Below are 14,292 nucleotides of genomic sequence, written 5' to 3' on the forward strand. Positions count from 1 at the left end.
CAAATGTTCAAAAGACTATGTTCCAACACAGATTTGTATTTCACACTTTATCCTGGAAATGTCATCTCATCTTCAACTTTGTTCCCCACTGGTGCTGAGGACTGAAAACAGGGTCTTGTGCATGCTAAGCATGTGTTCTACCAATGAGCTACAGGCTCAGCCCCACCCAAACTTTTAATTAGTACTGGAAATGGATGGATTACATTAATAAATTTACCTACAGCATACCTTTGACTTCATGGAGTGAAGCATTATTATTGCTATTGCTAGTGGATGTTCTGCCACTATCAAGGCTGGCTGGTCTTGAAGCTAAATGAAAAAATCAGGAGACAGTGTGATAAAACTTCTAAGCTGATAACACTGAATTGTACATTCTGATCACAGAATGCTTTGAGGAAGCAATCATGCATACTTTCACAGACTAAGCATGCCCACAGACAGGTGAATCTTGTAGTTTAGAAAGCAAAGACATTTTCAGATTGTAGTCCTATCTACAATAGATAGAAACAACCGTACAGTTCACATTGCCCTATGCTACTACTTCTTAAAACCCTGCTTAAAATTCCATGAAATTCCTCTATTATGTTATCTATTTTTTATTATTAATAATGGTTAAGTTTTTTAACATATGATTTCAGGTGGAAATTAAACAATCTGAAATATTCAATTGTAGAAACTTTGCTAAAGTTCATCCTTTGCCAAAATGAGTATTTACAAACCAATGGTAAAATTAAACTCTTATAACTAAGCTTATGTAAAAATAGAAATAAAATTATCTTTGGAGATTGTGCAGGCATATTTTATAAATGACCTTGATTAAAAGAAAAAGCATGTAAATCAAAGGCTGAATGTTCTCTCTGATAAGTGGATGATGATTCATAATGGGGGAAGATGGGAAAAATGGAGGAACTTTGATTGGGTAAAGGGGAGGGAGGAAAAATGGTGGAATGAGATGAACATCATTATCCTAGGACCATGTATGATTGCACATATGGTGCAACACTACATTGTATACAACCAGAAAAATGAAAAGTTGTGCTGCAACTGTGTAACGAATCAAAATGCATTCTGCTGTCATATATGCCTAATTTATATAAATAAAAAAAAAACAGAAAACACATAGAGAAACAATAATATTAAAAAGGACAAAAGGGAGGATTAGGTTTGAAGAAATGGCAGAAGTAACTGTGAGATTCAGGACAGACAGAACATGCTTGCTGGCAATACCACATTTACTTTTCAATGCAAGAGTGTCAGCATTCCCATTTAGTATTTAATGTGTACTCCCTAAATAAAGGACCATATCTTACCATGAACTCTTGATCCCGTACTAGAATCATCACTAATACCATGTGGACTTATGTCTTCAAAGGATGTAGCATCTACATAAAATAGCAAAATGGATATAAACATATTTTTGTAACAAAACAATACCACTACAAAATATTATTTACACAGAATATAGAAGTTCTTTTTCAATCACATATATCTTGACTTAACATATTTCATAGACTCAGCCAGAAACTGGAAATAGAAGTAAAGAATCAAGTAGTTCTGATGAGAGTTGACTTGCTTAGGGAAAATGTCAGAAGCAATGAAACAATCACTCCTGTGGCCCTGGAAAGTAAAACAAGAACCTGGATTGTTCTATGTAGTACTTTTACATTTTGTTTTGATTTTTAAACTTAGATTTCTTTCTCCTTTTTTCACTCTTTATCTGGTATACTTCTTTTCAATTGTTAGTTTATCAGCTGTTTATTATGAAAGTAGGCCTAGAGTAGATTTTAATTATTTGTGTAATGTTTTAAATTTTTGAAATGCTTTGGAAATTCCTCCAAATTAAATCCAGATTATGTTTTGATAATTATTTAAGGTTGTTTGAAAAAAAAAGAACACAGGGGAAAGTCAAATTAAAATTCCTGCTGTCAACAGTTACACCACAGTGCAAATAGCAGACGGCCTATACCTTTATTATTAACCAAATGCTTGGATCTGATGCCTGCAGAAGAGTTGACAGTTGAAAAGTTGATGGCTGTAGTAGAGAAGGCCATAGCTCCCAATTCTTTTCTCCTTTTACCCGTTGAAATATCATCAGGAACCTCCAAATTCTCAGTACTACCTGTCCACTGTCCTCCTGCTAGGACCATGGACTGCACCAGGTCATTCATGGCTGGGATGCAAATGAAAGCAAATGAATCAGCATGGTTAATGTATTGCTTTTATTTCTATTTTGTATTAAAAATGATCTGATTTTTGTCTATGAACTAATGAAAATGGACATTAAAAAAAACTATAACCACAAGGTCATTTGAATTATGACATGCATTCAGTTGAATGAAATGAGGAGGCCAAAGGCTGATAAGTTTCAGTAAATATTTTTATCCCACCTCCACCCGCTTTAAAAGACAAAGAAAGGAATTTTACTAGGTACAATTGCCATGCTTTTGCGCAATGATGTGCAATATAATTAGAAGCCTTCATAATGTGGTTTTGTGGTGACAAAATGGAATGAATTAAGATGGAGAGCAATTCTTATATAGCATCACTATTGAAAATGAAGGAGTCCTTGGTCAGAGCAGGTTACTGAAGAAATTATTCATTTTATAAATAAGTACACCACTGAATAAAAACCTGAAAGAGATGATCTCCAGTGATAGAGACATTTAACGTGATTATGTAGTTACCCATTCCACTTAGAAAAAAAGAAACCCAGAATATTATTATATAAAGAATGACAAACATTTTCAAGGATTATAGGCCATTTTATTTATTTATTTAACCAGGTTCATTAAGTAAACAAATACCTAATGCTAAAGATTTTGTTATTTTTTCCTTAAGTAAATTTCTTGAGGGAAAAAAATCTCCATGGCATATAAAATGTTCTTTTTTCTGCCAACTTTCAGAAAGCACTGGAAATTTTAAAGTATATTACATGTATTATTAAACATATGCATGTATATGTATCAGTAGACATACATATAATGCAAACTCAGTGCAGACTTTGAAAAAAATATTCTTCCAGCTCCTTGTAGTAAAGGAAGACTGCACTTTGCAAAATAATAAACTGGCACAGTCCAGAGAAAGGTTAGTGAAAAATTAGTAATGGAATCTAGTGTAGTCATTTGAAAGAAGCTGAACTGTCATAAAGTCTTACACATGGAACGACGGTAGCAGGCCTTCATTTTGTCTTTATCCTTCGGTCTGTTCCTCAAAAAGGGCAGTCTTTTCAGTGCAACCACTTTAATGTCAGAGCATGAGGGAAAAACAGAAACAGGGAAATGAAAGAAAAAAGGGAGAAGAACAGATGGGAGTTAAATGTTGAAATTAAGGACAGAAATGAATGTTTTGAGTTTCAGCTATGTATGCTATATTAAAGCTTATTCTCATGCTGCTGAATGATAATGAAATATGAAATATGTACTTTGATATTTTAAAATACTTGGAAAAGCACTGAAGACAATGATGAGGAACATACTTGGAAAGCTTAGATTGGCTAAAGTACTGTAAAAACAGGAACTGGTTAGAATTACTTAGGAAAGGACCAATTTTTCTAGTTAAATCATAAAGGCAAACTTTAAAAATTAGGCTATTGGTGTTCCATAAAGTACATGATGAAAATGAACAAGGCTTTTTAAGCCCTTATTTTCTTTTACTTTTGAAGTTAAAGGCTTTATTTTAGAAAAAATAATTTAGGAAACTGTACATTCTATTGTAACACATCAACAAAAAATTAGGGGTCCCTAAAGATGTTCTGAATAATCTAAAGAAACTTTTGAAGTTACCTTTCATTTTCCCCCTAAACTTTAATGAAGAAAATATTGATCTAAACTGTCTTCTAGTGCATTATTTATCAGTACCACAGAAATACATATGGTTTCAACCAAAGTCTAAAGATGAAACAAGCAATTATGTGGAGTTCATTTTACAAAAAGTTGGCTGGGGAAAAGGAAAAAAAGAATATATTGACAGCAGTAATAAGTGATAGCACTAAGCTCTGGTAAAGTGAAAAAGATAAAGACACCCCAAAGTAAGCAAAATGAGATAAAAATGCATATAATATTTTAAAACATTTCAAAGGGTGCTTTGGATGAGTTTATTTAAAAAAACATTGCGTGAAAAAATTTTATCAGTGAAGGGATTACCACTCAAGCATAGGAGTCATTAGAATAAAAATTAAAATGTTCACGTGAGTCACTTAATCATTCTCAAGCTACATTTTTGTTAAGATTTATCTTAAGTATACGAAAAATTATGACCCCAGAAATGTAATACAGGAGTTGAGAAAACAACTTTTATAAGACTTAAAAACATATTACACACCCTTCTCAGGGTGTGCTATCATTTTGTAAATCATTGAACCTCTTTTAATAAGTTGAAAAGCATCATTCATTAAAGAGAATGAAATGGACATACAGTTTTTTAACTTGTTTGACTGCTAAGGTCTTTAATCTGACCTATTTCTCCTCAAACTTGGTAAACACAGCTGTTTTCAATGATTAAAAAGAATGGACTGAAAACAATGTAAAAATGGACACTTAGCTAAAACAAAGCTGGGTGGTTGCAGCATGCATGCACACACATGTTGTTTTGTTTAGACACTTTTTTCTTTTTCTGTTTTCAACTGTTTTCCAAAGACTGCTCTACTGACAGACAGACACTCTTCCAAAATGGATAAGATAAAAAATTTTAAATTTGCCAGGGATGAAATGTGATTCTTCTTATGGCAGTTAGTGTGCTGCTTTTTCCAAAGCACACTTAAAATTAAAGGAATATTAATACTGTTGGGTTTTGTGTCTGCTTTAAAAATTCTAAAAATGAACAACTGTAGGAAAGCAGAAGCAAGAATCCTTCTGCTTGTTCTGGCAGAGAGCATGAAAGAAATACAGATTTATACTTCTAACAGATAGGATGACCTCAAAAGAGATTGCTGTGCCTTTCTTGTGTATGCTCTCATACCTGAATCAAAACATCTTTGTTTAACTAAAAAAAAAAAAAGAAGTAGATGTGTTACCATTTTTTACTTAGTGTGAGGTATTTTATATCTAAAGGAGACAGTTAAAACATCTTTTAAAGGAAAACTTTAGGATTTCTCTAAAACAATAACTACAAATTTGTGGACAAGAGTAGATCGCAAAAGACCTAGGATGACAATAATTTTATTTGGAGAAATAGAATCAAAACTGCTTTCTAGAGATTAGTGTTTACATGCAAGAATGCATGTTTACTTTCTATTATTGTTGCTTGCCTATGGATTCTTGTATTTTGAAATACATGTTATAAAATGTTTAATATCCTCACTCCAAAATAATTGTTCCCTTTCAAAGATAATTCACCTGAAGCTCAAACACTGTGCAGTTTTCTGAATACTCTGAGAATCACTCAGGTGTAGATCTTATCTCTGGGGGAAGCAGCTGCTTTTGCTTATTATTTATTTCAAAAGAATTGGGGTGTATCTGTGTGTGTACTCATTTAAAATTTTAAAAATTTAGTCATTTATATTGGTGATAATGTGAGAGGATTCAAAGTGCCTGGTTTACATATTTTTAAGAACTCTAATAGTTAACTTATTGGATTTTTTTTCTCTTGAAATATGATTTTTTAGGCTTTTACTTTGCTCTTCCTGTGTAAGCAAACTAGTAGCCAAATAAAAAGGTTACAAATTGTATAGAGCATGTTATGATGTGCTACTTCTAAAATTTGTAATAAAAAGTTAAATCACAAGTTTAGTATGCCAATTCACATCTTTATTTCATTTTAATCAAAACTTTTCCCAAGCATCCCTCTCTAATTTGATAATCATCAAATTGCTCAAAGTATATGAGCAAACCCCAATTATAAATGCCTTATTTTGATTATTATAAATATTTATGAAAATGAAATCTTATACATATTTCTTACTTGTTTCTCATAACCACCCTGTGAAGTATAAAACAAAGGTAAAAACTGCTCATGTTAAAACAATCTGCAACCTGCAATTGGCAGACCTATTCTGGCTCTTATGTTCTTTCTACAATATTTTACCTCTCAGGCCAAATGATGATGCATAGTACATTTTAGAAAATTATGTGACTGGGTATTACTGCAGTATGTGATTAATTTGATATTGGATTAAAAAGAAATACCATATATCAGATTGTTTTCCCAAAAGATTGCTTAAGTGTTTTTTGAAAGGACTCCTAAATCAACACTAGGTTTAAAAGTTTGAGCACTCACTGCTGCTTTTCTTGGTCCCCAGGGTTTGGCCATCTTCTAAAGAGTTTGATCCTACTGAAGAACTATCTTGACTATCTTGATGGGGCAGCTGAAGAAATCCTTCACTGGAGTCTGAACGAGTAGGTGTTAACGTTAGAGATTTCTGACGTTCTCGATTAATATCTTTCTTGGATTTTATCAATTTTCTCATTTTTAGAGTAATCCAGTTGCCTCTCCTAATAGAATAATTTAAAAAATTCTTAGTCTAAAATTCAACACATAAATTCCTCATGAATTAGAAGTCTTCAAAACTAGAACAATTTATTTTCCAAAATAAAAATTCATAAAATTTGGTTAAAAGTACCTTCTAGGAGGAGATGGGTCATAAAATTTGTATTGGTCCATAATTTTTTCTTCTAATTTCTCCTTTTGCCGTCTTAATTCATTTAACTTATCACTATAGAAATAAAAATGTTTTAGGACATGCAGTCATGTTTTGTACAGCTATGAATGGTATTAAATTATTCTGGGACTATGATATAACTTCTTCCCCAAATGTAAACAAATGGTCACTATGATTGACAACTCTTAAGTTTGTTTATTAGGAAGAACAATGGGTTTTTCCCATATTTCTCCTTTTCTTCAAATTTCCAATTTAACTGGGCATAATGGTGCATGCATGTAATCCGACCAGCTTGGGAGGCTGAGGCAGGGGGATCACAAGTTCAAAGACAGCTTCAGCAATTTAGTGAAATCTTAAGCAACTTAGTGAGACTCTGTCTCAAAATAAATAAATAAATAAATAAAAAGGGCTAGGGATTTGGCTCAGTAGTAAAGTGCTCCTGGTATCAAAAAAGAAAGAAAGAAAGATCATTAGAAACTTCTCAATACTACCTGTGTTCACTGTCACTCCTGCCAGAATCATGTGATAGAGGCATTTGGCTAGAAATGTCCAACATATAATAAGGATATTTTTAACTTATATTCAGTGAGTCAGAATGGATAATAATATTTGGAAATCAACCATACAAAAACATCACTTAAACCCTGGAAATAAATTAGTCACCATGGGTCAGAATATTAAGACAAAACTTTGGGTAATACCTCTGCTTAACGAAAAGGAAACTCAAATGCCAAGAACTTTATATATACTCAGTGCTTTTTAACTTACAATATGGCAGAGACTAAAGGAACATATATTCCTAAAAAGGTTGTAGTCCAAAGTGGCCAGCAACAAATGTGAAATTTCTTTAAGGTTTTGCATTTATCTTAAAAGTTCATGCTAACTCTGAGATGGGTATGATGGCAGATACCTGTAATCCCAGCTATTTGGGAGGTTGAGGCAGGAGGACCACAAATTCAAGGCCAGCTTAAGGCAGCACAGTGAGACCCTATCTCAAAATAAAATTTAAAAACTGCTAGGCATGTAGCTCAGTGGTGGAGTGCTTACCTAGCATGCACCCTTGAATACAACTGCCAGTACCATGCCCCCCTCAAAAAATATTAAAAATAAAAATTTAAAAAATTCATGCAAACTCTGTGTTCCATGTGCATTAATATAAAAAAATGCTCCCTACCCTAAATTCTATAATAAAATAGATATTTGAAAAATATATATATTTTGGTTTCAGATGTGCCTTGGCTTCCCATCATGAACAAGTCGGAAAAGCATTATTTCATTTACACTTTAGAATAACATGGAAGTAGCTGTTATCTTTATTTTAGAGAGGCAGCAGCTAATGATCAAAGAAATGAAGTGACTTGTTTTTAGTCTTCGGATAAAACTGAAAAATTAGGACATAAATTAGGAGCTGTTTGATTTCAACAGCTGGCAGTTTCTATGACACTATGGTGTTTCTTATTTTAGTGGGGAAAAGGAAAGGAAGAATTTAATACAGGTGAATCATGGTATAATAAACTGACCTGCCCAGGTCCAAATCTCTGAGTCTTATCAAATTCCCCCATTCTTAATGTACTTAACTTCTGAATAATTTAGCTGGCTAATTCTGTCTCTCATATAATTTTATTTTTTATTTTTTGCTATGCTGGGGATTGAACCTAGGGCTCTGCACATTTAAAATAAGTGCTTTACCACTGAACTACCTCCCCAGGCCCATGTAATTTGATCTTAACTTATGGTATAAAGAAACTTTTGTGAACTGGCTCCACTTCTCTAGTGTTCCTCCTCCTTCAGTTTGGCTATAGAAATAATAATTAATTTTTAGTTCTTACAACACACTCATCATACCTCCACGTTTTTGCATTGTTATATATTTTGGTCTAGTATGTACCTTAAGCAAATTTTTTCTTGTAACTTCAAGTCTCAGCTCAAGTCTCATCTTTGAAAACTAGGGCCCCCTATACATATCTCCATTATGTGTGTATGTGTTATATTGACAGTATTGGAAACTGAATCAAGGGATTCACACATGCTAGGCAAGTACTCTGCCACTAAACCACATCTCCAGCCCTTTTTGTTTTGAGACAATTTCTTGCTAAATTGCCCAGACTGACTTCAAACTTGCAATCTTCCTGCCTCAGTCTCCCAAGTACCTGGGATTCTAGGAAAGCACCACCAAACCTAGCTTTAGCATCATAGTATTAAAAAGTATTTCCCTGTCTTTACTGCTTTATATTACTAATTCTTTCAGAGCAGGAACCATGTGTTTTCATGTTAGTGTTTCTGGAATATAAGCACTCAAAACACATATTCAAATAATGCTGATAATCAAGAAAAATGAGTATGAAATTTTCTCTGTCACCAGGTATGGCAATGATAATATCATGACTACTATTTCAGAGTGTGAAATTATTTGATACCTACATGTACTGTCTTTGTTCAACATGAAAAAGATCCTTGCTTTCCATATTCTGCTCCAAAAGTGTTCTGTTCTGTAGCATGAGAGTTTGAATTTGATCTAGTAAGTGTCGATTTTCTTCTTCCAAATTTCCTTTAAGTTGGCTAAGCAACTGTTAAAACACACACAAAAGAAAAATTTTTTAAACATTTACATTTTACATAAATCACCTGACCCAAAACATTTAAAATATATTAAGTACTACACAAAGACTTAAGTCTTCCGCTGTTTTAACAATTAGATGGTTTCACTTTGGTCAGAACATGAATGATTATTTTAGTGATAATGACAGGTACAGCACTGGGTTACATGCTATACAAATGTATTTTCTTATTCCCTCAAACACTGGGTTTAATATATCATAAATGATCTGTTCCAAAATACTTTTTTTTTTTTTTTGGTGTGGTGCTGGGGATTGAACCCAGGGCCTTTTGCATGCAAGGCAAGCACTCTTCCTACCAACTGAGCTATATCCCCAGCCCCAAAATAATGCTTTTTACCTTAAAAACTGTTTTACTTATAGTTCAAAAGCTAGATCAAATCTCTGGTCTTTTGTTTAAGTGGCTAAGAAAGTTTGGACAAGTTAGTTAATTCTCAAATCTATAAAATGAGAATAGCTCTTACCATGCTACAACTGTTGAAAATAAAGTATACCTATGTCACATAGTAGATAGTTAATGAAAAATTCTCAAAAGGTAAAGAAAATCAGGAAGAATGATACTTACTATGAATAACCATACAAAATCATCTTGATCCAAGAAATATCAATATTGTACATGACTGGTTTATTTATATATTGTTATATTGAAATATAATGTGGTAGATTCATTGAAAAACATTTATTTTCTTTCTTATCCACACCTTCTTACATTATGACTTCTCACTCTTCCCATCAAGCAGTGGAATCTATTTCCCCTCTTCTTGAATTTGGAATGCCTTTGCCCAAGAATAAATGGGAGTGATGTATGAAAGTTCAAACCTGGGCCTCAAGAGGCCTTGTATACTTCACCTCAGTCTATTGAAACCCTTCTAGAAGATGAGAAGCCACATAAAACAGAAAAGAGGTATCTCAGGCAGCTGTCCAGCATATCTGCCAGGTAACTATAAATGCAGAAGCAAATCACTGGTCTATATATTAGTGGGTGGATTGGTACATCTGCTTGGCTAACACACAAACTATTGAGCACAAAGAAATGTTTAATGTCCATCACCATTGAGGATTTATGGTTGTTATTATGTTAAAAGACAATGGATGAGACATATATTGAACCCTGGGCACTTAACCACTGAGCCACATCCCCAGCCCTTTTTATTTATTTTGAGACAAGCTCGCTAAGTTGCTGAGAGGCTGGTTTCAAATTTGTGATCCTCCTGCCTCAGCTTCCCACGTTGCTAGGATTATAGACATGCACCACCACATCCAGTGAGACATATATACAGAAAAGAGAACAGATTTTAAGTGTGTATATACAGTTCAATGAATTATCACAAAGTTAACGTGTTAAGACAGCACCCAAATCAAGAAACAGAACATTAATTGTATTCCAGTAACACTGCTATGCTATTTTGCAGTCACCATTCCTTCCCACCAAGGTTAACTACCATCCCCAACCTCTTTCTTACACTTTAGACTTCTACATTTTCCAAATCATTTTATTACATGACTTCACCCCTAGCCAAAGATTAACATTTGTCCCAACTTGTGACAGCCAGGCAGAAGCAGATAGCTAGGGCCTTCTCTGATCTCTCCTGACCAGCATACCAGATACCAGACCACTTGGTGAGACCTACCAAAACTCACTGTGGTAGTCTTATTTCTTGGATGTCTTAGTTAAATTTCTGACTAATTTGCTAGTCAATTATTTGCCTCAATGTACTTTAATCTCAGGCTATCTGGGCAAGGAGCTTTTCCCTGCTCTGCTCAAAATCAAGCCAGTCTTCTCTAACAGCAGTGCTGCTGGTTTTTACAGCTTACTTTGTGCTGTTAGAACTTCAGAGGAAAGAGATACCACAAGATAAAAATGCCTCAGAAAACCAACCACAGTTATTCTCTAAGGTTGAGCAATTTTTCTCTAATAAGTGCCTCTCACTTTTCTGTATGCCATTACTTGAGTTCTGGAGTTCTAAAATATTTTTTGACAGTTCTATCAAATTTTATTATTTGTTGAGGAGTTGATTTACCAAGTACACCCACCTAACTATATGTTATTTAGATTTCTATAAATCATAGGTAGAATGAATGCTCTGCACCTTTTAACTTTGTTGGGTAATTAAATGTATGTGCTTTCAAACTAATTTTCCTTTCTACTGGTTTATAGTATCACAGTAGGTGTAACATAAACATTTTTTCACTAAGGAAACACATAACTTTACAATTCAAAGTATCTGGACATAAAAGTTTAAATGAATAATAAAAATGAATGAAATTAAAGATACAGTAGGTTTTTCTAAATCACTTGTGATTTTAATTATTTGTGATCAATTCTTTTGAAAACATACCACTAATTATATGCTGCTGATGTTGTTACAATATGATTATTTATTTTTTAGGCATGTTTTGATATCCAAAGGAAGTAAACAGTGATTCAATTTGTTAAAGCTCACCTCACACTGATTATTCAGCTTAGTGGACGTGATATCTAGCTGTTGGTACTGCTCCTTCAGTTTTGAAAATTCAGCTTCTAACCTTGTTTGTTCCAGTTTAGAAGTATTTAGAAGACTTTTCAAATTTTTATGGTCAGTTTGTAAAACTTCAGTCTCTTTTAAAAGCTGAGTATATGTATGATTCAACCTAAAATTAGAAATCACAACAGAAACATCATTAGATTCTCTTAATAGCTTTCATGTAATTTACATATTGTAAAAATGCTGTATAAATAAAAGAGATATTTAAAGAATATACAAGATTCTTTGCCAGTTACTAAACTGATCAAGAATCAGTCTCTTTTCTGGGAAAACTAGATTAACAAATTTCTGAGTACATTTCTGTAGAAAAGAATCTTTATCCTTTAAATAGGTTGAAGAAATAAAGATGCGGGCTGGGGTTATGGCCCAGCGGTAGAGCGCTTGCCTCACATGTGTAAGACCCTGGGTTCAATCCTCAGCACCACATATAAATAAATAAATGAAAGTACTGTGTACAACTACAAAAAAAAATATTAAAAAAAAGAAAGATGCTCACAATTTTGTCACAAAAAGTATTAATAAAAATATTTAGAAAAAAAGATAAAAGAAGTAGTGACCAATTCAGTTTTGGAGAATTTAAAATTCAACATGAAACAAAGCTTTTTCTTTTTTCCCCCCATTATTTATATTCAGAACAAGGTTCACTGATCTCTAAGGAAAGAAGTGATAGACACACTTTCTGTAAAGAACCAGAGAGTAAATACTAAAGTTGTGGGCCACATGCAGTGTCTGTAGCATGCCCCTTTCCTCCCATCCCACCAACCCTTTAAAATATAAAAATTTTTCTTAGTTTTGGGGCTGTACCAAAACATGTCTGAATTTGGCATGTAAGCTAGCAGTACTTTGCAAACCTCTATCTTATAACATTAAGAGCAGAAACCCAAGAAAAAGGGAGGCAGCCAAATGAAACAAACTTCCTCAGTGTGGTCCCTGTTCAGAGCATCTAATAGTTTACACTCAACTCATTTCTCAGAGAATTTAAACCAGATTAAAAAAATCACAAATAAAAATAATATATTTATAAAATTAAGACTTGGTAAAAAGAGATCAAAATGGCAAAATCAGAAACATACAGCAAATGGGTTGAATCAATTAACAAATGCACACCATGAGTAAAATAGCTGGTCAAACTTGAGACAGCTATGTAGTACATTGACAACTATGACAATCAAAAAATTTCCTGGGGTAGGGTTGTGGCTCAGTGGTAGAGTGCTCACCTAGTACATGTGAGGCACTGGATTTGACCCTTAGCACCATATGAAAGTAAATAAATAAAACAATGGTATTGTGTCCATCTATAATTGAAAAAAAAAATTCCTGCTTATGCTTCAATTGAGGGGGGTGGTATGGGTTATATAAAGAGATAATGTACAAGGTCCTAGTATCTCTATGGATATGTTAAAATGAGCTGAATTTTTATTTTTAATTTTTTTTTTGTAGATGTAGATAAATAGCATGCCTTTATTTTATTTGCTTACTTTTTTTTTATGTGGTGCTAAGTATTGAACCCAGTGCCTCACACATGCTAGGCAAGTAACCTGCCACTGAGTTACAGCCCCAGCCTGAGCTCTTTGAATTTTTATATACTGCCCTTTAAAACATTAATAACAAAATGCAAGTGAGTGAATATAATTCTAAAGAGGCCAAGACAACCTAGTCTAAGAGGGAAACTTTTTTGGTCAGGCATTACCTTAGATTAAACAGACTAAGGAATAGATGAATTATTATCCTTCAGATATTTTCATAAATATACTTATTAAAGAAAACATCTCTTTCATGTTTTCCTTAAAGCCTTTTCTTTCCTTAAAACACAGACATGAATCCATAAAAGCTGGGCAAAGGCAAATCCAAGAAAGAGAAAATACTCAGAATCACTCTTTCCCTCCAACTTTAGAGATTTTTTTGAGGTCAAGCTCCTTATACTCAATTTCTTCATTTTGGCTAAGTTCTTTCTCAGGAGGCCGCTATGTAATGTACACAATTAGATTACTGTAAGGCCCACCTAGGTCCATGAACTGTCCCAATTATGTTAAAATCCCAGCAATGGAAAAAGATTAGCTAAAAGATGGGACCTTCAAAGTAAATATTCCCCAATATGGTACGTAATAAAAATGATGCTATCCTTACATTACATAATTTGTCACAGTCTTTTACTACATAAACTATACATACATATTCTCTTTACAAACTACAGTCTTTTTAAAAAAAATTAAATTTGTTTTAAAATTAGTTATACATGACAGCAGAATGCATGTTGATACATCATATATAATGGAGTGTAATTTCTCATTCTTCTTGTTATATATGATGTATACAGTGTTTTATTTTGGCTTGATATTGAGCTTATTGAAGTTCAAATTTGCAGTAGAGAATTTCTAGTTTTAACCATAGAAAACTAAATTCAAAACTATTGATGTGTGGGCTGGGATTGTGGCTCAATGGTGCTGCACTTGCTTAGCACATGTGAGGCACTGGGTTTGATTGTCAGCACCACATAAAAATAAATAAATAAAATAAAGGTATTAAAAAAAAAAAAAACTGGGCTGGGGCTATAGCT

The 14,292-nt window shown here is 33.3% G+C and overlaps 1 protein-coding gene and 1 long non-coding RNA gene across 8 annotated transcripts in view; one reads left to right on the forward strand and one right to left on the reverse strand.

Moving 5' to 3' along the window:
- Positions 1–14,292, reverse strand: part of Ccdc88a (coiled-coil domain containing 88A) — a 125,786-nt gene that overhangs the window by 11,169 nt on the left and 100,325 nt on the right. For 5 of the 7 annotated variants that reach the window (XR_011704344.1, XM_027934372.2, XM_071601583.1 and 2 more), the window contains 8 exons: positions 11,655–11,841; positions 9,017–9,162; positions 6,557–6,649; positions 6,214–6,428; positions 3,155–3,238; positions 1,967–2,170; positions 1,311–1,382; positions 229–309 (listed from right to left, as the gene is read on the reverse strand). Coding sequence is in view for 6 of the 7 variants with exons in the window: in XM_027934372.2 (XP_027790173.1) it covers positions 229–309; positions 1,311–1,382; positions 1,967–2,170; positions 3,155–3,238; positions 6,214–6,428; positions 6,557–6,649; positions 9,017–9,162; positions 11,655–11,841 (1,082 nt within the window). In the remaining variant the exon portion in view is untranslated. The remainder of the gene's footprint in view (positions 1–228; positions 310–1,310; positions 1,383–1,966; positions 2,171–3,154; positions 3,239–6,213; positions 6,429–6,556; positions 6,650–9,016; positions 9,163–11,654; positions 11,842–14,292) is intronic. The other 2 variants (XM_027934374.3, XM_071601581.1) reach the window with 1 other exon arrangement.
- Positions 1–14,292, forward strand: part of LOC114091856 (uncharacterized) — a 42,757-nt gene that overhangs the window by 1,971 nt on the left and 26,494 nt on the right. Inside the window, exons 2-3 of the long non-coding RNA XR_003582569.3 lie at positions 6,236–6,332; positions 9,948–10,147. This is a non-coding gene — a long non-coding RNA (uncharacterized lncRNA). The remainder of the gene's footprint in view (positions 1–6,235; positions 6,333–9,947; positions 10,148–14,292) is intronic.

Source organism: Marmota flaviventris, chromosome 14, assembly GCF_047511675.1.
Source record: "Marmota flaviventris isolate mMarFla1 chromosome 14, mMarFla1.hap1, whole genome shotgun sequence".
Classification (NCBI taxonomy): Eukaryota; Metazoa; Chordata; class Mammalia; order Rodentia; family Sciuridae; genus Marmota; species Marmota flaviventris.